This window comes from Lutjanus erythropterus, chromosome 1, assembly GCF_056507025.1.
Source record: "Lutjanus erythropterus isolate fLutEry1 chromosome 1, fLutEry1.hap2, whole genome shotgun sequence".
Lineage (NCBI taxonomy): Eukaryota > Metazoa > Chordata > Actinopteri > Lutjaniformes > Lutjanidae > Lutjanus > Lutjanus erythropterus.
Genome location: NC_139317.1, coordinates 25,324,408 through 25,351,773, shown reverse-complemented (window position 1 = coordinate 25,351,773; position 27,366 = coordinate 25,324,408). Strand labels below are relative to the sequence as shown.

Sequence of the window (27,366 nt, the reverse complement as noted above, 5' to 3'; positions counted from 1 at the left end):
TTAAGCTAACATCCCGTGCAAAGGAGTCAAAAAGATGCTGGCCTGTTCTTCTCAGTTCACTTTGTGGAAGAGTGTAGTAAGAACTCATTAAAGTTTGGGGCAGATCAGAGTCGGATACAAGAATCATTTCCACTTTTGTTAATGTTGCAAGGTCAACTGTAACACTGGTGTCTATGGCATAATACAAATGTGAATGGTGATCTGCAATAACATAATGTTTTCTGCACACTGTATTATAGTTATTTCACTGTATGTGTGAATATTAAGTTTCTAAATCAAACTGCTTTGTGTAATAAGGTTTTTATTTCTATATGCAAATTAAAATTTGACTCTAGTAAAAATGTCTGTCATGCAAATAGTTTTATAATAAGGACCTTTTTGATAACAAGCTGCCATGTTCATATTATTTCAGTCTAAGTATTTGTATAATGTAATGGGCATAGCTATGTCTTGACATACAGTAATTCAGATAAATCTGGAAATATATCCAGACATATGTATCAGTTGTGCTTGCAGATTGGCATATCATAGAAGACTGAACTATTGCTCTTTTCTAGTTTTAGATAAGTTTGTTTACTCAGAGGTAGTCCTGTTAGCCCTCCATGCTTCCCATTGAGTGGACAGAACTAAAATCCCCTATAAGGAGGTCTGGATCCTAAAAACACAACAGACAACAAAACAGACACAAGTGGTCTACCAGACTATGCTGACCAAAACCCTCTACAGTCCTCAGGAATATGTGTCAGTTTAACACATTTTTCTTTGTGGCAGACATGGGTGTTACATTTTAGCAGTTATGGTGATAGTGTTTTGTGTTTGCACCAGCATAAATGTGTGCTGTCTGACTCAAAGGAGATAGATGTGTTGAAGACAACCTTCTGGTCACAGGAGGAGGAATGAAAAGCAGACAAACAGAACAAGAAGAGAAGAGACAAGATTGCTGCCATCAGCTGTTTCACTGATATTTTACATATCTCCACATATCTCCATTTCCAAGTTTGTTTCCAGCACAAAAGTCAAGTATTTCTTGAATACCTATTCATTTGGTTTTCAATTTGCATGATCTGTCTCAGTATTCAGACTGGATTTAAACATCTTTTATGACAGAGAAGACAATGCAAAATTACAAAAAAAACAACAACACATACATGAAAAAAAGCTTATTCTACAGTCTGTGTCCAAACCACAGGAGTGTATTATATAATTTTGTTGTATATGGCACAAAGGTCACACCGAATTTTCTTGAAAGATGGTCTGTGCCTGGGCTCATACTGCCAGCAGCTGTTCATAATCCTGGAGATTTCCACTGGGCAGCAGTGCGGAGCAGGCATACGGTATCCTGAAACACATCACAGAAAGTCAAAACTGGTTCTGAGACATTCTGAGCACATAATACACATTTTTTGGAACATGTGGAATTCAGAAAATGTGCAGGAATTTTCCTCAAGCGCATCTGACCACAAACAAATTGACACAGAGAGCCTAACGTGAGTCTTTACCTCTCTCAACCTCGTCTCGTGTCTGCTGGTTGGTCATGCTCGTGTAGGGCGTCATTCCCATGGAGAAGGTCTCCCACAGTAAGACACCAAAGCTCCAGACGTCGCTCTCTGTGGTATAACGACCTAAAACACCAGCAGGGGGCAGCATTGACACAGGCACAGGAATGGGTCTTTTGTCAGTATTTAATTGACTATTGGCAGAGAGAGAGACAGGAGAAGAGATTCTGTCATGACTGCAGGCCACAGGCAGTCCTGACGTACCGTAGTTCAGAGCTTCAGGAGCCGTCCACTTGACAGGGATCTGTCTGAGGCCGCCCTCTGTGGAGTAGACACCGTCATCTTGCTGACGGGACATCCCAAAATCACTGATCTTCACCAAGTTGCTCTCTGCAACCAGACAATTTCTCGCTGCCAGGTCCCTTTGACAAAAGACAACATAGCAGAGGGAAAAGATGTAAGAGGGATGTATGCAGAGATGATGAAAAATGGATACAAAAGAGACATGAAAAAATCATGCTCTGGATGAGAAAGAAAAGAGAGAAACAGAGAAAACAGACGGGACTAAAAGGAGTGAGAGAACAGGCGTTCTTGTCATGTCTCTGGTGTTGCGTGTGAAACAGTTTGACATGCAGTGTTACAGGCTGAGCAGCTCCCAGCAGCCTGCTCTGATCTGTCCCCGCTGGGCAAATCATACAGCGCTCCTGTAATGAGCCGGGTGTCTTAACCTCGTGTCTGCTCCAGAGCATCGACAACCTCCACTGATGCTTCACCCAAAGTACCGCAATCACTCCCACTCAACAACACATCCCCTAAAACACTACAAAAATCATGCACACTTTCACAAACAACAATTAACAGCTCAGTTTTGCACATTCTTGATATATATTTGGATCTCAACATTTTCTGTAATTTTTAATAAGTGCTTTGAAAGCAAGATTTTATGTTTGTAGGATAAATACAAAAATTTGATCTTTATAACAAGTTTCCAGCTCACGTTGAGATTCACAGACTTTGGAGTTTGTGTCTGTGTAGTTATAGTTGTGAGCCAGTTTCACACCTATATCAGCATTGTTGGCTTGCACTAACTTCCTGTCTCTTTTACAGCTGATTTTAAAATCTTATCACCCGTGTACCTTGTACAAGTTAACTCCTCCATATTAAGTTGACTGTCTCTTCTTCTATTCATGCCTCTATTTAAAGTTAGGACAAAGAAGAGAGGCAACAGGCAGTGTAGTCACTAAGTCCTATACTTAAGCCACTACAGGCTGCTAATTGGGCTGCAATTGTTTAGACATGTACTCAAAAAAAACTAGACTTAATCAATACTTAATATCACAAAGCATTTATTCACCTTCCTTGTGTCAACATTTAATAAAGTTAAAATACAGCCATAGTGTTGACTGAGCACAGTCAAAAACTGTTTTCTTCCTCCCAGTTGGCAGCACCTGTGCCGATTGCCTCGGCCTATACTATACACCCCCCTAGTGTGTAGAGTAATATTACCGTTTAAATTGAAATTACATGCATGGCTCCTACATGCTTTGCTCATTTTCTTGTTTTCAATTTCCGTTCTGTTTTACTGTATTTTAAGGAGTTTTTAATACAAGAATGTTTGGGTTAGAGTGCTTCCTATTTGAGGTGCTCTTCAGATAAAGATACATTTGTACACAAAAATCACTAATTCTTAATTCTGATTGGTCAATGACAGCACTCTAAGGTCTGCTTTTTTTGTATAACACACCACTGTTATGAAGAACAGACTGTTGCTATGGACACAGTTCTGATCACAGGCTCTGGAGGAACAATAAAACAATAAAAAATAACCGTTAAATCATTCAAATCATTTTAAAATTGATATTTTGTGTCAAATCATTGATGTTTTGGTACATAACCATGTAATAAGCAGGATAATGTACAGTGAGCAGGTCACTATTGCAAAATAAAGCCCTTCAGGATGATTCGAGACCTTTATCAAGTCCTGCAAATCCTGCTGGGATTTATTTCACAATAATGGCCTGCTCACTGTGCATTATCTCTTACTTATCTAGTGAGAGGGAGTGCCTTGTAGGTTTTGTGATTTTCGTGTTTTTTAAGGTAAGACAACATAAACTTTACGTATCCCACATCAGAGAAATTCATTATTATACAATTTTATGTAAAGGACTTTGAACTTAGTCTCATGAAAGAAAGCTGCTATTCAAATAAAGGCTTATTATAAAGAGAAATTGAAAATTGATGAACAGATGAGCTTGATATGCATATGTGCTCAACATAGTGGTCGAATGTAATGAATTATAAACATCCAGAGTCATTTTACCAGTGTAGTAGATGCTTATCAAGTATGAACACCAACTGAATTTAGGACAGTGGTCACTACCCATCTACCATCACAAAAAAAGAGAAAGTAAAAATCCTACTCTGTAGCTCTGTGAACTCACTTTTAGACGTTTATTTGTAAGTTAGAGTTTTTGATGATATCAAAAATTTATGGTTGTGCTGTCTTTTTCATTTAAGTGAAATAGATTGTAGGTCAGTCAGTAGAGCACACTTACAGCTTCCTCTTCAAGAACACATCAGTTATTTTTTTAAAACAAACATTTTCTCTCTCATTTTCAGTCAACAGTTTGACACATCAACATATGGGGAAGTGGTGTCGGGAAAGTGCAGTTTGGTTACTGTAGATGAAGTGAATGCTGGGGAAGTAATATATGTTTTGCATTATGTACCGTAATAGCTTTGAGATCCCTCTACCTGCAGCTTGTACCACTCCAGTTCTTGTTGACACTACATCATGCTTTCTGTAAAATAGTATGTTTTAATATTCAACTAATTAATTTTCCCTGGAACCATTATTTGTCTAACACATCACTCTTATGTTTCCTGTGTTAAATTGATGGTGACTTTAGTTTGGAGACACAGACAAAAAGTGCATTAATCTAAAGACACTTCCTTGTGTTTATGTTTTAAATAGTGTATCAGTTAAACATTATGCATACCAGTGTTTTGTTTTTCTTTTTTTAACATTTAGGGCTTCCCATGTTGAAACACAAAGTGCAAAAACTGTTATTATGTGTTTCTACCACAGGAAGTTCTCCCAGGACCCAGGAACCTTTGGAGGAACTCCACTGCAGTGACCAGGGTCTAAAGTAAGTTCTGGGGACATTATTTTACCCCCCAAAAGTTCCTGCTCATGGGGTATTACTTCTCAAAAGTGCAGAAATTATGGGGTTGGGGCTTGCAGTACAGGGGATTTCTGATTTTCAGCTTCAAACCAATTTTTTGTTCATTATTCTTTGACACACCAGCCTGGAGTTAAAGGAGAAAGCATACGATATATGGACCAATGACGAAGCTGCCAGTCAGTCCCATTAGGACCTCTCTAAATTTTCTGCTATTCTGTTTTCCTTCCCTGACATTTTTCTCACCATTTTGTTCAATTTTGTTATTATTTGTTATTGAACAAAATGGTTATTGGGGAAATAAAGTTATGCGTGCTAACAAGCTTGCTAACAATCAGTTAGCAAAGTTCTTTGCTTAACTCAGACACTAAAGTGGCAATAAGTTCACAAAGTTTACACATGTATTTATACTGTTGATACCCATCTCATAACTGTCTGCTAACACTTGCTTTTTAGTGAAATATTTCCAACAGTGCACACAAAATAAAAATGAATCGTATAACAAAGCTAACAATCCAGAGTAGCTTTCTCCATCCCATAAAGGTCAGCAGTACTGTCAAGATGGCTCGCTATTGATCAACACCTCAAAATTCACCAAAACTGAACTCTGTGCAGAGCTTTCACCCAGATGCTTTTCACTCCCTCAAGCAGATCCTGTGATCACTGTGAATGGAATCACTTGACTGTGCCGTGAAATTTTGGTGAACTTTCACTGCTCACACACTTTAGGAGCTCTCTTGTCTACAAGAGAAACTGCATATGAGTTAACAGCAGCAGTTTATTTGACTGTCCGTCAGACAATTGTGTAAATCAAAGTGAGCTGAGGCAGAGCAGCCGGGGGACATCAGAGGGAAAACCAGGAAAAAATGGCTCCATAAAATATGATTTTACAGGGCAGAGATTGGGAATGACAGAAGCACCATTTACCTTTTAACAAATCAAAATGTTGCATCAAAATAATTTTGAAGCTCTTATTTTAAGGTGTAATAGCTGCATGATGTTGCTTTAATTATACAAAGCCACAGTCATGCCTGTACCTGATTTAAGTATTAAACTTATTGTCTCTACAAACGGGGCTCTAGAAATATCAATTAACTGATTGATTGACCAACCTGTGGATACACTTCTTACTCTCCAGGTACTCCATGCCAGATGCTACATTTTCTGTCATTTTGACCAACGTCTTTGGCTTCAGATTGTGACCCTCATGCCGGAGGAAGGAGAGAAAATCACCACCTTATGAAACACACGCAACCATACATTTAGAGTGATGATTGAGGAACAAAGTGGGGAAGTAATAATGAAACATTAAAGATCAAAGCTGCCGGGTAAACAAGATGAAAAGGTCAAACAGGGTCTTATTTACCTGAAACGAACTCCATGATGATGTAGATGGGCTGTTTCTGTGTGCAAACTCCGATCAGCTTCACAATGTTAGGATGGTCATACTGCTTCAGGATCCTGGACAGCACAGGAGAGCCATACAGAGGGTGAGTGTGTGTTAGAGGTGAGAAGAGAGATGAAATGTTTTAAAAATGTATTTATTATTTATTCATTTATTTATATTTATATATATTTATTTATATTAATTTATCATTTTAATAATCGTCAGGAATTTAATCACGGGCCATTATGAAACCAATAATCATTTAATCCCTAGTGTGTTTGCATGTGTGTGTGTGTGTGTGTGTGTGTGTGTGTGTGTGTGCACTAACCTGGCTTCCATCAGGAACTTATTCTTGTGCTCTGGGGCCAAGTTCTCTTTGCAGGATTTCACAGCTACAGGAGTGTTATCAGAGCGTAAACGACCACTGTACACCTCTCCGAAGTTACCCTGTGTAGCGCCAAGACCAACATCATCAGTTACAGTCACAGTAACTCTCATTATAAACTCAGCAGGGCACATATCTAATCTGAAATTTCCTTGATGAATTGTAATCACGTGTGCACAATTTTTATTTAAATTAGAGATAAGCATGCACATAAATTCTAACTATTTTTAAGTCTTCAAACTGAGAAAACATCAAAAGGAAAGTCAGCAGTGTACTTGTTAAATGGCCTTTAAAAATGTCCTTCAGCCAATGTTTGGTTAAATTGGCCGGGAAGATAAATTATATTTTTTCCAAGTCTCTTTTAATACAATATTCACATGCTCACATGCAACCTCAAGTGGAAAATGGTTGCTGAAACTGTTCCTCCTGCCCACAGAGATCCCTTCCCAAAGAAATTTCAACTTTTGAATAAAGGAGCTCTCAACTACTTCATTTAATTCACATTGCTGAGGCCTCAGATTTGCTTCTGCTGAATTTTAGAATATATTTTATACCTGAAATTCACATTGAAGTCTGTGTGCAACCAGTATGGAAACGAGAAACTATGATAAGGAATAGTAACTCTTTTATTGTCAATGTGAGCACATACGTATTAATTTAAAGGACCAGCATTTTAGGATTTAGTGACATCTGGTGCTGAGCTTACGGATTGCAAACATGTCACCTCACTCCCCCTGGTAGAGACCAATGCCCTCTGTATTTTCTAAAGTAACAGTTATTCAAGTGATTATACACTAATGAAAACATAATTAGGAATAATATATATTTCTGCCATATTCTGCAAATAGATCCCTGTAAATCTGATACACTGACTGGACTGTTAAGACAGACTTGGAAATATGTAAACCTATTTTTTTAAACTGGCAATAAGGTCTCCACAGCTCTCATGTTGTTTGATTAAACCAATAATAAAGTACTTCCCTCATATTACTATGTCCACTTACAGGCAATAACTTCCCACTCAGTTTCACGCAAATATGTTCACAACATTTTGAGATATCTGAGTCAGAGACAGACTGACACTGACACACTACCCTGCAAGTGAATGAATAAAGAATATTTTTTTGCTTTTTGTCACATCACTTCTGTCAAGAGATTTTAAGTTCACTCACCCGTCCAATGAGGTGTCCCAAGATAACATCATCATGTTCCAGGACCCACTTGTCCTAATGGGGTTAGAAATGAACAATAAGAGACACATTGCAGTTCTGTTTTAAACTGTGAGACCAGCAAGGGCAGGAAGAAAAGAAGCAGGTAATCTGAGTGCAAATTTATATCTGCATATGATGTGCTCATCTGTGATGTCTATCAAAGCTCTTTAATAGGAGCTACTATGTGAAAATAGTTGGTACGTAAAGCAGCGGCACCACAGAACTCTGAACTAAAGAAAGAAGCATAATTTACACATACAGAATGAGTGGGTGGTGTTACAGCAGTACCTTGGGTACAGGTCTCTTCAGCACTATGTCAGCTCTCTTGGTGATGTGTTGTTGTGATGACAGTAGATGATAGATCAGCTGAGGGATACTGTGGAAGCTGTCTCCATCCAGACGGTACAGATTCTACTGACACACATGGTAAAGAATTTACAGAAGAGAGCTAATGTGCAAACACACAGGAAGGAGGAAAAACTCCACGATATATTACAACCCCAGTTCCAGAAAAGTTGGAATCAAATGGATTGATTTGTTTGTTTGTTTGTTCTGTTTTTTGTAAATATACACTCAAACTGAATTTGACATCATAAGCATGTTCCAAAAAATTTGAGACTGAAATTTTACCTATGTGATACATCACCTCCTCTTTTAACAACTCTGTCAGCATTTTGGAACTAACGACACTAATTGTTTAAGTTTTGAAAGTGAAATTCTTTCTCACTCTTGCTTGATATACGACTTCAGCTGCTCAACAATCTGGAGTCTCTTTTGTCATATTTTGTACTTCATAATACACCACACTTTTAAATGGGAGACAGGTCTGGACTGCAGGCAGGACAGTTCAGTCCCTGAACTCTTTCACTATAAAGCCACGCTGTTGTAACACGTGCAGAACGTGTCTTGGCATTGTCTTGCTGAAATAAGCAGGGATGTCTCTGAAAAAGAAACCATCTGGATGGCGGCATATTTTGCCCCAGAACCTGCGTGCACCTTTCAGCATTAGTGGGGCCTTCACATATGTGACAGTTACCCATGATGCCGTGGGCATTAACACACCCTCATACCATAACAGATGTTGGCTTTTGAATTCTGTGCTGGTAACAATCAGGATGGTCCCTTTTCCTCTTTAGCCCAGAGGACACAACTTCCTTGATTTCTGAAAACAATCTGAAATGTGGACTTGTCAGACCAAAGCACTCTTTTCCACTTTGTGTCAGTTCATCTCAGATCAGCTCGGGGCCCAGAGAAGTCAGCAGCGTTTCTGGATGTTGTCGATGCTGTTTTCCCTTTGCATGGTGGAGCCTTACCTTGTGTTTGTTGATGTAGTGCCGAACTGTGTTTACTGACATCTTTTACAGAATTATGTTGGTTTTTAATGCAGTGCTGCCTGAGAGATCTAAGGACATGAGTATTCAGTGTTGTTTTTCAGCCTGATCCCTTACATGCAGCAATTTCTCCTGATTTTCTGAATCTTTTGTTCTCAATTTGTTGGACCATTTGCCCACATAGTTTCTCACAAAGTAGTGAACCTTGCTCCATCTTTGCTTATGAATGACCGAGCCTTTCAAGGATGGCCATTTTATACCTTTATTGAGCATTCCACAACTTTCCAAGTCATTTAATGCCCCTGTCCCAACTTTTTTGGAACATGTTGTAGGCATCAAATTCAAAATAAGTGTATATTTCCAAAAAAATTACTACTAATTTCTTGTCTTTGTACTATACTCAATTGAATACAGGTTGAAAAGGACTTGCAAATCATTGCATTTTGTTTTTATTTGCGTTTTACACTGTCCAAACTCTTTTGGAAATAGGTTTGTAATAAACTAGCTTTATACTAAATTGTTTGATTGTTCAAAAAAATATTTTTGAAGTGTTTTGTTCTAATGAGCAGATTAACTTACATCCACGTTCTGAATGAGGAAATGCTTGCAGGTTCCATCCCACTGCACGGAGAGCACATAACCCTGCTTCTCTTGACTCTTCCTCACCAAGAAGTCTCCGTCAGTCTTCAGCAGCTGCTGGACCTCCAGTCTGGGAATGGCTCCATGGTACCAGTCTTGCTGCCCCAGAGGACGATCCACGTGCTGCACCGGGTTGAGGACCGGAAGCACCTGGAGACAGGAAGAGAGAAGAGCTGGATCTTTAAAGCCGACATGAATAATGAAACAATAAGAGGCGATGGAGGATGGATTTTAGGGTGATTCAGTAGGGATTCTCTTGATACACTTCAAAGAAGAGTCAGTAATACTTTTAAGTCCAACTGCACCACCTTCTAGGCCTCCAGGGTGCCACTGGGTTGGCAGTTGGAGAACAAGAAGTAGTTCACACTTAAAGAAAAGCAAAAATAATTCAGGCTTGAAGTCCAGTGCATGATAGGCAGTAAAATATTATTTGCTCAAGATGATCTGTTACACCATGTACACTGTTGTTTTTATCTTTCTCTGCGATTAAAAACCGAAACACAGACTGTATAAGAGTGTTTCCTGTTGAGAGTGTGTGTCCAGGACAGGTGGGGTCATGGCTGTGTGTGCTATCGTCTGTCAGCGGTGATAAAACGATGAAAGGTAAACTGCCTGCCTGAGAAGTAAACTTAGTTTAAGGTCAGGCAGAATTTTGAACTTGACCGAACAAGCTGACCTCAATAAGTCCAATGATGCCTTCAGGAGCACAAGACCTGACAGAAAGATCATGTTCCTGAGTGAGCACAGCCACACAGACTCTGCCACTTTCTACAAAACATGATGAATTGAGGTTTGAGTGCACAAAAACAGGCGCTGCAGATAAAGTTGGGGGCGGGGAGGGGGAAGAAAGACGAGGGGAAATGTTCTTCAACTAGAGCAGGTGTCCTTCCTTTGGAGTGTTGTCCTCCAACAACATACTGACAAACATATTATTAAGAGTGCACAATGTGATGTCAGAAAGTTTAATATAAGTACTTGTCCTCTACCTATTATTGTTTTGTGTGTAATTATTGTGTTTTGATTGTAATTCAGTGTTTAACCTACCTCAGATTTGGGTTTAAATAGGCCACTCAGATTGTTTATGATCCCGTCCACGAGGAGTTTAGAAGTAGATTGGCCATGGTCCTGAAAAAATAAAAATATCCAGAACACATTATGTTGGTCAGTAAAATGTATAATATAATAATCCATCTTTTCTTTCATCTCACTATGGTTGCTATCAAAATTAAAGGAACAAATGCAGTAAGAATATTATTATAAAATTATTTCATTACATTTAGCTGGTACATCTTGTTTAGCGGTAAATAAATCAGGGGTATGATTATTGGTCAATTTATTTTAAAAGGCTGATTTGCTACAGGAATACCTGCAGTACCAGACAACTGTGTGGAGACGCACATGAATTGGACATGAGTAATTTTCAAGTCACAAATTTGAACACAAAACAATTTGAAACAAAAAATTACCAGTATTCAAAATAACACAATTACAATAGTCTTTGAGATATTTCAGAATAAAAGGAGGAACTAACTTTTATTGTGAAATATCTCAAAGACTTGAAGACTTGAAGTTGTGATTTCACTTGGACTTTACTTGGAATGACTTGGTGTAATCCACAAGCCCAAAGAGAAAAAAATATTTTAAACTTAATCTCCTGCCAATAGACATACATCAACACTATCCATTTTAACAGCAGCCTGTTGTGTGAGCAGGAGAGAATAATACACATGACGCAGACACACAGCAGACAACAGTTTGTTGCTGCTGTCAACAAAAAATGGACAGCAACAAGCGAAGCAAATTCCAAATGGATACGCAACAACTTCCAACTCTGTTTGATATTTGAGATCACACAACAATCAGTACGTTAAGGTTAGCATTATTGTTTTTTGGCTAGCAATGGTTTTAGCTAGAGTGAGCAAAAAACTACAGCTTAGAACAACTGCACACAGTAATTAAGTTGTTACTCTAAATCGTGACTCTAAAAATAAATGAACAAGTGGGAATGTCTGCCTTTAATTTTCTGTCAGTGATGGACATCAGTAAAGTTAGCCCACTGGTGCTGCTGTTCTCAGTTCTATAATGACTTATTTAGGACCTGAAATGCACAGAGTTTAGGACGTGGCCTTGACTTTGATCTTGTTGGTCTCCAGACTCTGGTACAAAACACTATTTAAACAGGTTTAGTAAGTCATTCTATGTCTTTAGGTTTAGATGAAGTAGATAAAGAAAGACTGGCTCGATGAATTTATACCTGACATTGTCATACCTACACTAGTTTCAGTTGTCCATGATCCAACATAGCTTCTTTCTTGCTCATACATTGGCTTGCTTTCTGATTTCACAACAACACACAATCACTTTTTTAAACCTGGCTCACTGACAAAACTGGTAATTATGGGAGCTAAAATAGCGACAAAGGAAGGAAAGGCTCTGCCAGAGATAACATACGTTGCTTGCATTGGAAGAGAGTGAGATGCTGTCTGCATCCAGCTTCAGAGCAGAAGGAGGTTCTCTGGAGCCCAGCTGGTCCAGTTTCTCCTTCAGAAGAAGCCGCTGAACCTCCAGCTTGGCTCTCATGCCCTGAGACAGGGCGACTTGCTGCCGACACTCCTCCATGGCATGTCTCTTGCTGAACAGGTAAACCCTGTACAGAGTCAGGGAGGGTAAATGATATTTGTGTAGGATCCTTTCCATGTGAGTGACACAAAGGATTGCACAAGTCAATAAAACAACACAAGAGACACAAATAGACAATACAAGACCACAGAGACATCAATGAAAAGGCTGCCGGTGCAAACAGATTCGCAAACGCTTCCTATTGACTAGTGCAATCAGTGAGAAGGCCTCTCTAATGACAGCTTAGTCAGCCTTCATACTGGATTTTGAAGACTAGTAATGACCCAGGAGTCCTGCAAGCGAGCTAAATGAGACTTCTAAAAATGAGCAGAGGCTTGAATGGTGATCCTGACAGCTAATAATCACAAGGTTCAACAGAACAGGCACTGTCTGCACATGGCTGGATTAACCTGTTACTGGGTACCAGGGCAAATGCCTCAAACTGTGTATTAGGCATGTACCCTGCCACAGTGCACATAGTGCACAGTGAAATCAAGCTCAATTAAATTAACTAACATTCACTGACATCCAGTGACCCAGGGGCTTTGGGGGGCTCTAGGGGTCCTTCAGGCAGCAGCCGTCTACTGTGCATAGGGGGCTCCAGGTGATTTTATATAACTTTTACCTTCAGATTTTGTACAGATTAATCAAACAAGATATAAAGTGTTGATTATTGATCTGAAGAGGTACTGATGGACAGGTTTTGTTACCTTTGGACAGAGTCAGGCTCACTGTTTTCCCCTGAGTCCTGTCTTTATGCTAAGCTGTGGTGTGTTAAGGGGCCTTTCACATTAGGGGCCCAGATCCAAGTACACTTGACCCTAACGTTGTTTGACCAATGTGAACACTCTGTACCGTACCGCAGCATGGTTTGTTGCTCAGGTCCACTTGAAAAGGTGGTCTTGATTGCGGTTCATGCACTCGGGTATGGACTGCATCCGGTGTGACAGCTAAACATTCCAAAACAAGGAAGTGGACTTCTATTGGGATCTTGCTTTTTCACACCACAGCAACAGCATAAGCAAATGTTGTGTAGATGATGATGATGACTAAATGTACTCCGGCATAGAACAACATTACTAATATGAATGTGGACGAGCAGGGCAGTGAAGCACAGGAGAAGTCATACTCAGGTATGGTATGAGGCAATCATATCTAATGTGAAAACACCCTGAGTTAACCTGCTACTGGCTGTAGCCTTACATGTACCATACATAAATGACAGTGATATGGATCTTCTCATTTAAGTGCAGATCCCCACATTTCCCATCTTTCTCCTTAGCTGTTATCAAAATGTCAGGGCAGGATGGCGTTCGGCCTAAAGAAACCTAAATACTATCCACCCCCCACCCCTGACCACCACTGGTGCATGTAACAGTCCCGGTGCCAAAAAGGTACCTTTTTTAAAAACCGAGTGATGGTTGATGACATTAAAGACCGGCTTTTTTCATTGCTAAGGCACATTTGAACTTGAAATTGAACAATATATTAATAATGTTGTTGCACGTCCTGTCCACTCTTGAAATCCTTTCAAGTTAATCAAAGCTACACTTCAAACTGTTTAGCCTGGCATTTTAACTGTGATTAATGTAACTACTAGCTAACAGTAGGCTGCCTGTTGCGAGAGCCATGTAGAGAGAGTGTTGCCGTAATGTCAACTCATGACAGCACGTGTGGTGATGCTTCTGATGCCTGTAATGTCCACACCAAAGGGCAACTGCTTCAATGGACAGCTCAGGCACATGGCACGAAGTTGAGGCACTGAAATCTGCGTTGAGTCGATCCAGTAGGTATCAGTCGAAAAGAAACCTGCACCATATTGGGTTTCAGTACCCAACCCTTAAAATAAGTAAGTTTCCCAAAATGTAGACTATACCTTAAACCTGAAAGCCAAAATGGATCAGAAGTGCTCAGAAAAAGAAAATTTGATCTACAATTTTGTGACAAGTGGGAGACTCCACCCGCTGATGTCTGTGTGGGACAGTTTTATTGCTGCAAAAAATCTTTTAAAATCACTCACAATCAAAGAAAGTGTCATCAGTGAAAACCTTTGAAATGATCTCAGCGAAGTGGTGAGAAGGAACCCCAGACGTGAGCATCCTCAGTCTTACATCTCCTCAGGTCAACTCAGCTACACACCAGGTCAACCTTGTACAGGGTGTCATTGTTGATTTACAAAACGTTTCTTCAAAATACAAACCAAAGGGCAGCATAACCTCCACTTACCTCGATAACTCCACCAGCACCATATGTGCTCCCAGCTGCCCTTAACAGGCATCAACTTTTTGCAGATAAACACATTGTTTCCAGGTGTCCTCCAGGAGCATGTTAATGACTCAGTCAGTCCCACAGGACTGTACACCTCTAACACCTTCAGACAGCCTCATCAACCAAGACAAATGAGGGAATGGAGTTTCATAACTCTGACCATATCGGTCTATTATAATTTATACAGCACTTAGAGCCTCCTGAGACTGTGTTGGTTATTAGCAGTGGCCTGGCCAAGAACACGCTGAACTCTCCCGTTGGGAAGGACTGCCTGCAGAGGTGAACTTCAGTAATTTGTCTCCAAATGCTGTGTTTTTATTTGGAAACCTCCTCTCTAACCTCTGAATATAACATCAGAGCATCACTGACTGTGGTTCAGGTCTGTGGTCTGCTCACCTCTGGCCCTTCTTGACACCTTCCTGCTCGGCCGCCAGCTCCAGCTCCAGCTGTTCCACCGAGGTCTGCTGGGAGCCCAGAGTCCGAGCCAGGCTCAGCAGCTCCTCCTCCACTGCGGTCAGTCTGGGAGAGGAAGACAGGGAAATAATGTGAGGAGAAGAGGAACTAACAAAAAACAGTGAACAGCCAGAGGAAATACAAAAACAGAAAGGATGAGGAGGAGGAAGTACTTGAGACATTAAAAAAGGAAACTGGCGTTTAGTCATCTGGATGAGATTGAGTTGTTTGTTCTCACTTGTGCTGGACTGTCTCGAGCGTGAGGTCGTTCAGTTCAATCTCTCTGGGTTTCAGCTGCTCAGCATCCTCCAGAAGAGTGCAATCAAAGTCTGTACAAGCAGGAATCTCCCCCACAGACCTCCACACACAAACACACAGCAGGGTTATTATAGTTACCCAAAATTAAACTAAAACCTAAGTTCTACTTCTAGGGGTCTCTCTCATGTGAAAACAATAACAAAAAACATAATAGTGATGATATCTGTAGCGTAGGAGGGTGGTAGGAGGATAAGTTTTTTTTTCTTCATTGTTAAATAACATTTCTGATAAAAATCAATCTGATGTGACTCAGGCAGAAATCATGTCCACATTCTCCAACTTCCTTCCTCACTCTCTAGGGTATCCAACGTATCAAATGCATCTCTTGTTTTCCTGGAATAACTAGCAGCTGGTAGGAAATGCACCATTACCTTGAATAAATTACGGATTTCTTCTGGGTTTGAACATGAAACATTGAAACATTTGGTGCAATGTAAGCACACAACTCAAAAAATATATTATTTTTGGACATTTTAATACAGAAATCTTACATATTATAACTTTAACTGAAATAAAAACAACTAGATTTCAGTTGAGAAAAGGAAAACTAAATAATATTGTACACTTACAAAAGTAAACTAAAATAAAATAAAAACTATACAGAAACTGTCTTTTGGTTTAGTCTTTGACAATTTGGTTAAATGTGTCAACATAAAAAGCATAAGGCTCTGGTGCGTATATTTATTGAGACTGGATGTCCACATGACTGTGAGTCATATGCCTTCACTGAGTGTTTGTTCTGTGAAAACTAGTCTGAACTTCTTAAATCTTGCACCTGACAAATACCCCCAATATTATAGTAAACAAAAATACAGACTAAATTGAAACAAGCAAACTCACTCTGAAAACTAAATGAAACTAAACTGAATTGAGAATAAAAATTAAAAGCGGCCATGATTGCATTGTTGCCATCTGAGGGGAGGTTTTTGCTCAGTCTACCTGTTCTGCTGGATGAAGCTCTCGTACTCGCTGTTAGGATCGATGGCCGTCAAAGCCGAAGACATCTCCCTGTGGATCCGCACCACCTCATGATGGAGGAGAGTGGAGATGTCAAAATATTCCTGTAGGATCTCCTTTCTGCAGAATAAAACAAAATAGTCAGATGATAGCTTACTCAGCAGAGGTGGGCAGTAGCAAGGTACAAATACTCTGTTACTGTACTTAGAGTTTTCAGGTATCTGTACTACTTGAGTTTTTTTTTTTCTTTCAACTTTTTACTTTTACTCCCCACATTTTTGTGCAAATATCTGTACTTTCAACTCCTTACATTTTCAAAACAGACATTTGAGGGAAATTACTTTTGCATCGTTGCACACTGCCTCCCCACTATCAAGACAAATTTCAACCTAAATGGATGCGACAATAACACATAGAAAAGATGATTCCTTGGTGTTTTCATCAGCGCATATCATGCTCAATAAACGTGACAAGATAACAGCTGGGTAAAAAACATAACAAGACAAAAAAGACAAGAGAGGGACACTCAGAGTAAAGGTGACATTCAGTTAGCTTTGCACAGAAACAGCCAGTAGAAATGTCCTTCAGAGGGATACTTTTTACTTTTATACTTTGAGTACAATTTTACTTTTACTTGAGTAAAGAAGTTGAATGAGTATTTCTACTTTTACCAGCCTTTTTTTGCACAAGTACCCGCACCTCTACTTGAGTACAGAATGTGTGTCCTTTTTCCACCACTGCTGCTCAGTGATTTCAAGATTTAGCCTAATTCAAACCTCAAATACAGTGCATTACATTTTTGCTTTTTTCCAAATAACATGAGATGTTCCAGGTTGGTTGCAGTTTGGTTCATATCAGTGCTGTGAGAATCTGCATTGAGAATCTTGCTTGGATCCACACCTTCAAATCCACTCACTCCATGAAGTTGACCGATTTTGTAAACTGAGTGTAATGAATTGACAGTTCAGTCTGATATGAGGCAAATGGAAATCTACTTTGAGACACCTGCCTGAGATAAGCGTTTCATCACAGTAAACATTTAGATGTTTTCATTTTTGTCACAATTGTGTCATTGCTTATTACATTAGTAATGAACTTTCAAAAAGCGTTGACATCTGACAGCTGGCTGTCAAACATTTAATACAGGGGTGTTAAACTTAATTTCATCAGCATTATGGCTGCTCTCAAACGGCCAGTTCTAAGACCGTATATGTATTTATCTGTTATCATTTCACATAATTGTCGCTGCATTTGATTATTGTTTTTTTTTTTAGTAATAACCTAATAATTATTAACTAACTCTGAAAGTAGAAGTCTGGGGAAAATAGTGACAAGCAGATTAAGTGTGGTCTGGGCTCAGTTGTTCACATACCTTCACACTGCTTCACAAATGCACTTCTAAGAAACACTGACACTTGGCCAATTTCTTCAGCCACAATAAGCTGACTGTCATTGCTGCATAATTTTTTACTGTAACCTTTGAAAACATATTCTGTTGAGAACAAAGGCTGGACTTTAATTCTTCAATTTTTTCTTGCCTTTCTTGGTGGCGAAGGTTAGCATAATTGGCACTGTGTTTGATGTCAAAGTGCTGTTCGAGTTTATTTCTCTGGCGGTGCGGCTGCCTCATTACAAAGAAGACATATTGGCTTGTCTCCTTTAAGCGTTATTCACTTTCCCATCTCTCATTAAATTGTCGTCCCTCTGTGTCAACTTTTCTTTTCTTGGACATTTTACTTGGCTGCTACTATTAACATTAGTTACAACCACTTGAATGCCACTGCTGCAAATGGTTGTATGATATTGAGATGCTGTCCACTGTATACTGACATCCAGCAGCTGAACACCTTCAGTGCAAAGTCAACAAAATCTGGATGCATTCTGGGACATTGTATTGTGCAAATTATACTATATACAAAATGAGGGCCTGGAGTTTGACACATGTTTTAATACATGAACTTATCAAATTCAGATTATTCCTCCATTTTCATTTTCGTCCCTTGTGAAATTAATGTTTTGGATGTAAAAGAAGCAATATGTAGCAACATAGTACAGCCCAAATAGTGAGCTGGAGCCTGTAGACTGCACATAAAATAGGCTAATGATAAAAAGCAAGAAAAAGTTTTTGTAATCTGATCAGATGTTCTCATAATTCTGTCACCTGTCTGTCAAAGTAAAGCTAAGCCCGTTATCCTGAAAACAAAAGCCAGCTGCTCCAAAAATACACACTCTGGTTGTCTAGTTGAGTTCAGTGACTACCTGTATTACTGCCTGACAGACTTCATTAACATATTGCTCAGTTTAACAGTTATAAACATGGACTCCTTCTACAAGATCATTAATGATTTCTTACAATTCATAAACAGACACTCATTCTGTGAACATTCAGCATTCATTTGAATTCTAATTATTGAGAAACAGGCAAACAAAGACATCATTATTCATTATGTTATTCCAGCTTGGAACAGAAATTTCAACAGGAGACACCATGGCTGCAGTTGATGTGAGAGAAGCAAGTATTGAAACTTAGCATGTTTCCTTTATCTCTGATGATCGTGGTCATTTAATGATTTATTTAAAAATATTACAGATTTCTGCTTTAAAGGGTTCTTGAATGCACAAACAAGTAAAAGCTGTCAAAACAGCGACTAATCTGAATGCATTATCAAATATTATCAAATAGTAAATGAGGTTGTCAGCAGTTGCAAATAAGTATTTTAATGTTGCACAGCAGCAGAAAAGAACAGACGTGTTTCAGCCCCAGGCTTTCCTCAGAACTGAAACACATCTGTTTTTTTCTGCTGCCATGCAACATTCAAAGTGTTAATCACTTACTTGTGAGTGGTGACAACTTCATTTTCCGTGTTTGTGATTTTTTGGGGTCGGCACTCATCGCACCCTTAAGACATCTGAGTTGAGCATGCCAGCTCTTGTTTTTGACAGAATATTATAATGATGTAAAAGAGGATATATACAAGTTATTCTTCACTGTACTGTACAAGTATCAGCTCTCTGCAGGTTGTTTAATGTATTATGGCATTAATTAAAACAAATGGCTGCCTGAAAGTTAACAACTGTTGGTTGTGTGAAAAGTTTGGGAATTGGTTTGTATATTATTGGGGAACATCAGCATTTCTCTCCTATATTTATTGGGTATTTGGACTCAACAATTCATCGAAAATACTGTTGAAATTACAATATAAGCTAAAGGCCAATATCCAGAAGAAGAGAAGCTGCTACTTTTTGATAAAGGTAAAATGTGTCACAACATACCATTACAAATGAAATACTGTGGTGCTCCAGAGATGTTCTGGGTCAACAAATCATATTTTCCAGACATGAGGGAACATGTTTGTGTGTTACAGACCTCAGAAAATTACATTACATATCTTTTTATATCATTTTTCACTGACAATAAACTGCGATAACCATTCCCAATAAATTTGTGACTCATGTCACAATCACAGTATCTGTCAAAATAATGGAAATATAATTTTTTGTGTGTTGTTCAGCCCCTTTAGTCAACTGCTAACACCTATATGGCCAATATGAAATCCAGCAAATGTCTATGGTTAAAATGTCACCTGTAGGCTAACAGATGAGATTAAGTTTGGTCGCTACATGGTGTGTGTTGGGAAATTTAAGAAATTAGCATAATGAGGTAATTAATTGCTAAAAACTGGAAAAGGCTATATTTTTGCTCTTAGTCCATCTTTGTCATGTCCAGAAATCCCAAAGCTCTAAATGCTTCACAAAATGTTAAAAAGATTTTTTTTTTTTTTTTTTTTTATGAGCAATAATGTGCAGTACACCCTCCTACACCCCTGAGATATTGCCCACCTGTAACGGATAAAGGTATGTAACTGTTATGAAACTGTATGTTAGTTTGTTTAATTGCCACCTAATGTTGGCTAACTGATATGTTTTCCATTGGAACAAACTTGTGTTTCCTGGTATTTGCTTGTAGTTGGTTAGCCAATATGAAAAGCTTAGATATGACTGATGCAAGGACAGTTTATTGCTCATTACTTTTTTATTATTATGTATGTTGTTACCATCATGTTACGGCTACAGCAGTGACAAAATGGCAAAAAACAACATACTTGTAAACATACTAGAAAAATTCTTTATAGCAGACTGTTGCTGTATATAACAGACCATTGTTGTCAAGAACAGGCCGTTGCTATGGACACAGTTCTGATCATAGATTGTGAAATCACTTAAATCATTGTAAAATACATATTTCGTGTCAAATTGTTGATATTTTTTGGTACATAACCATGTTACAAGCATGATAATGTACAGTAAGCAGGTCACTATTGTGAAATAAAGCCACAAAATCAGTTTAAATTTAATGTTCTGTGTCACACAAATGTGTGCCAAATATTTTTTTATTATGGTAAGTAACCATATTGTGATATAAATCCTGACAGGATGATGCAGGACCCTGACGCAATATGCTGATAACAGCTTGAAATGTTTTATATTTAAATGCACAACATGCAGTTCATTATCATTGACATAAACTCACAAAAAATAGGAAGTCTCATGATTTTTGATTTTCTTCATTATTTTACCTTATAATAAGTTAATTATGCTAATTTCCCAACATGAAACTCTTAGCAACTAAGTTGAATTTAATTCTCTTGGCTTATTTCAAGTGAACCACATTCTGTATTAATGGAGAACAATCAACTGAAATCAAACAGAAAAAAACAGTCAGTAGAGCTTCTGCAGTGTTTGTGTTTGTGTTTGTGGTCTTACAGTATCAGCACCATCTCCTGCTGCAAAGACTGCAGGGCACTGAGCAGGGTGGGCTGGATCTGGCTGTAGTGGTGCTGATGGTAAACTTGAGCCGCACGCACAGACAGCACATACTCATTATGCAGCTCGTGGAGTTTCAGTGAAGCCTTTATGTAACGCTCTTTAGCCTTGTCTCGCTCTTTATCTGCACACAGAGAGAGAGGATGGGAGGGAAACTTTATGTCATGATAGAAATACACATGTGAGATTTACAATGTCCAAAAAAAGCCAGACTGTTCCATCAGTGTGAAACTTTTTAGAGAAGTAGGCGACAGCAGGAGTCCCCACCTTTACTGGCCTCCTGGTACTTCTTCTTAGCCAGAGCTACGTCTTTCACCGTCTGTCTGTAGCTGCTCTTCAGCTTTTCCAGCTCCGTCTGGGTCACCTGAATACAAACAGCAGCTCACAAACAGATGGAAAAAATATGGTGCAAGGATGGGTGTTTCTCAGAGGTGTTGTTTGTGTGGTTAGAAGCTGTCTCTTCTTGCATGAGCACCATATAACACAGGAAGTGGACAATGGTCCTTTTATGTCTCACTGCAGAGGAACACGAAACATGAAAGAGGACGTATGAGGAAATGGTCTGACCTTTGTTGCATTGGTGGTGGGAGTAATACTTAAAACTTTACCTGATAGCATCTCTTGATATTTTAGTTAGTTGCAATCACAACATAAAATCGGTCTATTGTATAACCACACAGTGATGCACAAAACAAGTTGTCTGAGCTTCAGCTGCACAGTAAAGTGAGAAAATTAAAATAAACAAACTGCGAGCTAGGCGTCCAAACTGCGACCCAATATGGATCACTGGAAATGAACACATCATTTGCCTGATGTAATTGGGTAATAAAAACAGTGCAGAGCAGCCACCAGTTTGAGATAGAATCAAAATGCATTTGCACACACTCTTTCCAGTCTATTGAACCTCATTTCATTTGACTGCTGTCTATTTATAAAGCCGCCACTGCAGTGCTCATCTGCATGCCAAGATGATAAACTCTTGACAAATCAACAAATGGAGTTAAAAACAACAACTTCTGCCAAATGAACACTCAAACTATGACTGTCACTCTTTTATACACGTAATGGTACTTTAATGTTTATTTTCATTTACATGTAAAGATACTAAAGCCTACAGAAAAATGATCAGGTTGTGGTAATGTCAATAAACACCAAACTCTTGTTCAAAAGAATTGCTTAAAAACAGATGAGATACGGATTATGTCTCTTAAATCTTAATAATACAAAGTAAATGTACGAAAGTGAAATATAACTAAAGGCAGTATCAGTTCATGGGCCACAGCAAATATGTTGAACATGTAAAATCAGCAGGATTTGTCAGCTGCTGTTTGTGAAAGTACCAGAAAGATAGCTGATAGTTGAATTTCATTTCCAGGGTGTCAAATACTGACATTTTTGGTTGGTAAAGCGTCCCGAGCACAACAAAATAAGACAAAATAAGAAGGTATGGGAGAAGGATGCAGGTGCTGCCACATACTTCTAGGGGGTTGTGGGTGATGATTGAGAGGGATTATTTTTGTATGAGTCTGTGCATTGTTTTTTGGGAAAAAACTGCATAGACAGTATCGGATTGGTATTGGTATCAGTAGATGCTCAAGGTTGTGGTACTGTTAGGTTGCCCTTCCAGTGTAGAAAACATGATAAAGTGCTTTCCAGAGTGATGACCCAATCTCCGACTGCGTCCAAAATTCCATATTAACATGCTAATTAGTATGCTAAAACAGTATGTGAGATATTTAAGCAGTATGTGAGATTTTTTAGTGTATCAGAAACCTTTGTATGAAACCAACAGTATGCTAGGTGCATACAGTTACAGACTACAGCAACAACAGCGTAACAGACAGAGGTGAACAGCGACCAATGTCAAAAACGTTTCAGTTCAAATGTCAGAAATTTCACTTTGCTTTGCTTTGAGTTTGTTGTTAGTGCAGGTTATCATGCTTAGGTTATCAGCACTAAGCAGTGCATCCGAAAAGTTTCATACTCTGGCTTATTTACATAAAAGTATGTTGAACAACAGTACACATTTTGGGTTTAAAGAGCCAAGTATGTGATTTCAGATGCAGCACCTGATCAAGCAAATCAATAAACAGCTCATTCTCACTGGCATCATCATGTGTGTCTTTGTGCAATAAATGGTTAAATAGTTAATAGTCCGGATGTACGAGTTTGTAACTGTTTGACTATGAATGCATCATGACTTTCTGTGTACTGGTGCCCAACCACATACAGCTAGTACCCTTTTTATTTTTCATTTTGTCCCTGTCCCTCAGGCAGGCTGTCTGAGGGGCAGGGGCTGAGTCCACCACTGTGTAAGTGTATTTGAGTTTGAGGTGTGTGTGTGTGTGTGTGTGTGTGTGTGTGTGTGTGTGTGTGTGTGTGTGTGTGTGTGTGTGTGTGTGTTAGTCACACACCTTGGTGAGCTCCTGCTTCAGCAGGTTCCACTGGTCTGTGTAGGTTTTGCGGAGCTGCTGTTTGTCTCGGATGAGCAGCGTCAGTTTGCTGATGGGACCGTCCAGCAGATCCTCAGAGCACTTCTTCATGACCTGGCTGAGGAAGTCCGTCTGAGAGACCAGGACCCCCCACGACTGACAGACAGACAGACGGGGACAAAGGTTACTGAGACAGGCAGGTCATTTAAACAGCAGAACATGAATACAGGGAGATCAATTATTTTTTTTATTTCTCAGTTAGTCTGTGTCCCAGACTCATAACATGAGCCAAAAGACTAATGTTTTTTGTTGCTGTTTTGTGGACATAGATAGAGTCACTAAGTACTTATTTAAAAAAGAAACCCTACGTTTTGACTCATAACTCCTGAACTGTGAGGTGCAGAAATAAACTGTTGCTGTCCGGGATCTTTTTGGTCCAACCTGCACCAATGCCTTGTCCGCACACACCCATTATCTACCAATCTGATATATATATATATTGTTTTTTGCTTCTCTGGACTAACTACCTGTGTACCAAACCTTTTTAATGTAAAGACTTTATCTATCTGCCCTGTATTGTCTGTTGGCTCTAGTGTGATAGTTTGCTCATGGAATTTTTAACTCAGTGATCACATTATATATCTGATCATCCATGCTGATTTTTTCCTCCTATTAAAGCATCAAACATCACATATCTGCAGTGTTGGTACTGTATGTGCTCTCCAATTGTTCTTATTTGGAGTTAAGAACATATTGTCAGATGAGATTTATTTATTCTGTAGATTATTTTTCTCAAGTTTATTGAGAGGATTTGCATAAATAAATTCATGGTAACTACATATACAGTATATGTATATTGTAGTCTGCTCCTTAATTAAATCAGGAACTATGTAACATGGTGTGCTGTGTTTGTGGTGTGAGTGATGGTTGGGGTGGAGGGATATGATGTAAGAAGCGAGTCAGTGCCAAGACCAAGTCACCCAGATGAAGCTGCCCCTGTTTTCTTGCTTTACCCAGAGCCAAAAAGTAGGTTACTTCAGTAGCAACCAAGTTCAACATTTAAATAAACAAATTTAGACTGTGCCAACTGGTAGAAAAGGTTTTAGTCAGGGTTACTGGTACTTTGCTTTGCAAAACCTGAAATCTCTCACAATTTTATGAGTACCTCAGAGACAGAAACCTACTTATAGAGATTTACAGGATACATTTGGCCATTCATATACAGTGTATTTGCACCTTACACCTACACAGTGAGTCCTTAGCAGTCACTGGAGTGTTGTTTAGACTATATGGATGTTTTATTCCGATGATGTTCATTGCTATATGTGATTTTTACACCTCTGAAAATAGAAGCAGCGTTAAATTCACAAGCTAAATTCTGATTAGGAAAGCATGTTGTCCCAACATTACCTTATATGAGCGTTTAATTCTGTCAGGTATTTCAGTCCATTTGTACTTTTTGTTGCAAAAGATTTTTTTTTTTTTTGGTTGGAGGCAACTCTATTTCAGTGGGCAACTCTTTTTATGGAAAACACTGACCATTTTGGTTTTTATCATTTTTAACCTCACCTTAATTTTGGAAACCAGGTTGAGATAATGGAGCAGCAACTAACAATTATTTTCATGACTGAATAATCTGTTTTCCAAACCAACATCCTCAAATGTTTTGTTTTGTCCAGAGCCCAAAGATATTCAGTTTACCTGTCACAGAAGACAAAAAAAAACCCTGAAAATATTCTCATTTGAGAAGCTGGAATAGAATTAGCATATATTTTCTTTTTTAAAAATGACAAAATGATTAATTGATTATCAAAATAGTTGTCAGTTAATTTAACAGTTGACAAGTAATCGTTGCAGTTTTAGACTAGTTGATGATTCAGTTGTTTAAGTTCTCACCTTGTTGAGCTGGCTGATGTAGTCCAGTCCTGCACCGACCTGAGGCCGGTCCAGCTTCTCCACGATGGCAGTCATGTGGTGCAGCTGCACTGAAAACTCCCGCTCACTCTTGGCCCGCTGACCCATCCACTTCTTCATGACCTCCATCAAGTGAAGCTCTGAGTCCAGCAGTCGCATGACAGCTGTATGTGCCTGAGGACACCACAGGTCCTCTGCAAAACCCATCTCTGAATATTTAAACTCTCTTGCCTGAATTTGTTGTCAGCAGTCAGTCCTTCAGCAGCTTTGTGTTCTCGTGAGCGCGACAGAAACAGAGCAGCGAGCTCAGTCAGCTGCTGATGACCAGGGTATTTTTTCATCTGTGGCCACAGCAAGGTTTCATTTCCCTGAGAGCAAAAAAAAAAATGCACAGAAGTTCGTGAGGCACTACTTCCTCATATCGGTTTGAATGGGGTTCTGCTTGTAAATGTAATTTTGTTTTCAATTTAGGAACAACTTTTGATCTGTGGTTGCATCAACAAGGAGTCATTTTTAAACCCAATTTAATCATGATTTGACTTTAAATTATTTTGCACCAAATGTTTAAACTAGCTTATAGTTAAGAAAGATTCAATTTAAACATCTTTACACTTCAGTTTAGAAAAATCATTCAATTATTATTTTATTTTTATTCAGTGCTGTTTAACACTGAGCAATGGTCAGTTTGTTGCAAACTTGTCTGGGTGTTGTTGTTTTTGTAATTGAACTGCTTGTGGTTTTCACAGTTAGACCGTGACAGACTGTGAAATCTGCTGATGATGTTTGCTGCATAAAATAAAACAAGCTTTTAATTTTTCTTTTCACCACTGTATGAACCCAGTCGCACGCCATTACTTGTATTTATGACTTGGTGCTGTTGGGTGAAACCTCTCTGCTGTAAACTCATTGGCTTAATTACACCAGCCATACATCATCAAATACACTCAGTACACACAATAGGAGGAAGAAAAGACAAAATATTCACTGAACAATGCTGTGCAGCTCAGGCAGTTTTTACAGACCACAAAGGAAATGTCTGCTTTTATGTTTAGATACGGTATCAAAAAAATAGGTGCAGGTCAAAGACTGTTGCTAGAAACAGCAGTACTATGCGATGTCTAAATGTCACTGCTATAGCAAACTGAATGTTTGATGTGTTGTCACTTCATTGACAGCATTCATGTTTTCTAGAATTACAGTTCCAGTGGTGGGAAGCAACTAAGTACATTAACTCAGGCACAGTTTGGAGGCATCCATGTTTTACTTTTCCATTTTCAGCTACTTCATACTTTGACTCCACTGTTTCAGAGTGAAATGCTGCACTCTTTACTTCACTACATTTATCTGACATCTATTTGTATTTTTTGTTTGTTTGTTTGTTTGTTTCTTTTACTATTTCTCACATTAATGTTCAGGCTGGTGTATAATGTCGATGCTTTGTTTGAAATTCAAAAATTTTTTGGTTCATGATTTCTTGCAACAAGACTAAAAGTCTAACGACACTAGTAACTAAATGCTAAGCATGCTACATGCTGAAGGTAAGCAGGTATAAATGTTTACCAGGTTTAGCACGTTAGCATACTAACATTTGCTAATTAATGCTGAATACAAGTACAGCTGAAGCTGATGGAAATTTTAACAGCAATGCAGGGATTACCAAAGTTGTTACAATTCATCCTGAGGGGGACATCAATGTGTCTCACTCTTAAGGGCCGTCCACAGTGAGGACTAAGACTAAAATCATTCTTCCTCAAGTGGACGGAGTAGTCCACAGCTACAGTTTTAGAACTACTGTATATTTTTCATAGTTATAGTTGTAGTCCTTGGTGTGGACAGCCGTTAAACCACAAAGGTCAACGTCAAGGTGGTGCCAGAGGTTAGTGATTTCCAGCACCATGTGTATCTGTTTAAAATTGCATCTAATAGTTGTCAGGATACTTCAGTCTGGAA

At 38.9% G+C, this 27,366-nt stretch overlaps 1 protein-coding gene across 1 annotated transcript; it reads right to left on the bottom strand.

Moving 5' to 3' along the window:
- Positions 1-76: 76 nt before the first annotated feature.
- Positions 77-25,906, bottom strand: fes (FES proto-oncogene, tyrosine kinase). Its single transcript, XM_084718220.1, has 18 exons — positions 25,399-25,906; positions 23,485-23,658; positions 21,338-21,434; positions 21,011-21,194; positions 16,229-16,366; positions 15,210-15,329; positions 14,915-15,037; positions 12,083-12,278; positions 10,676-10,756; positions 9,572-9,781; positions 7,950-8,072; positions 7,623-7,676; positions 6,394-6,512; positions 6,045-6,139; positions 5,791-5,914; positions 1,761-1,918; positions 1,500-1,622; positions 77-1,339 (listed from the first exon to the last, which is right to left on the bottom strand). The coding sequence occupies exons 1-18, from the start codon at positions 25,621-25,623 to the stop codon at positions 1,197-1,199; spliced, it is 2,487 nt and encodes an 828-aa protein (XP_084574346.1). The 5' UTR covers positions 25,624-25,906; the 3' UTR covers positions 77-1,196.
- Between the last annotated feature and the right edge of the window lie 1,460 nt (positions 25,907-27,366).

Excerpts from the sequence above, each read along its gene's own strand:
- fes (XM_084718220.1), bottom strand. The coding sequence starts at position 25,623 with ATGGGTTTTGCAGAGGACCTGTGGTGTCCTCAGGCACATACAGCTGTC. Across the intron at positions 16,367-21,010 it reads CAGGAGATGGTGCTGATACT|AAAGGAGATCCTACAGGAAT; the intron begins GTAAGACCACAA and ends TTTATTCTGCAG. Across the intron at positions 1,623-1,760 it reads TCCTGAAGCTCTGAACTACG|GTCGTTATACCACAGAGAGC; the intron begins GTACGTCAGGAC and ends CTGGTGTTTTAG.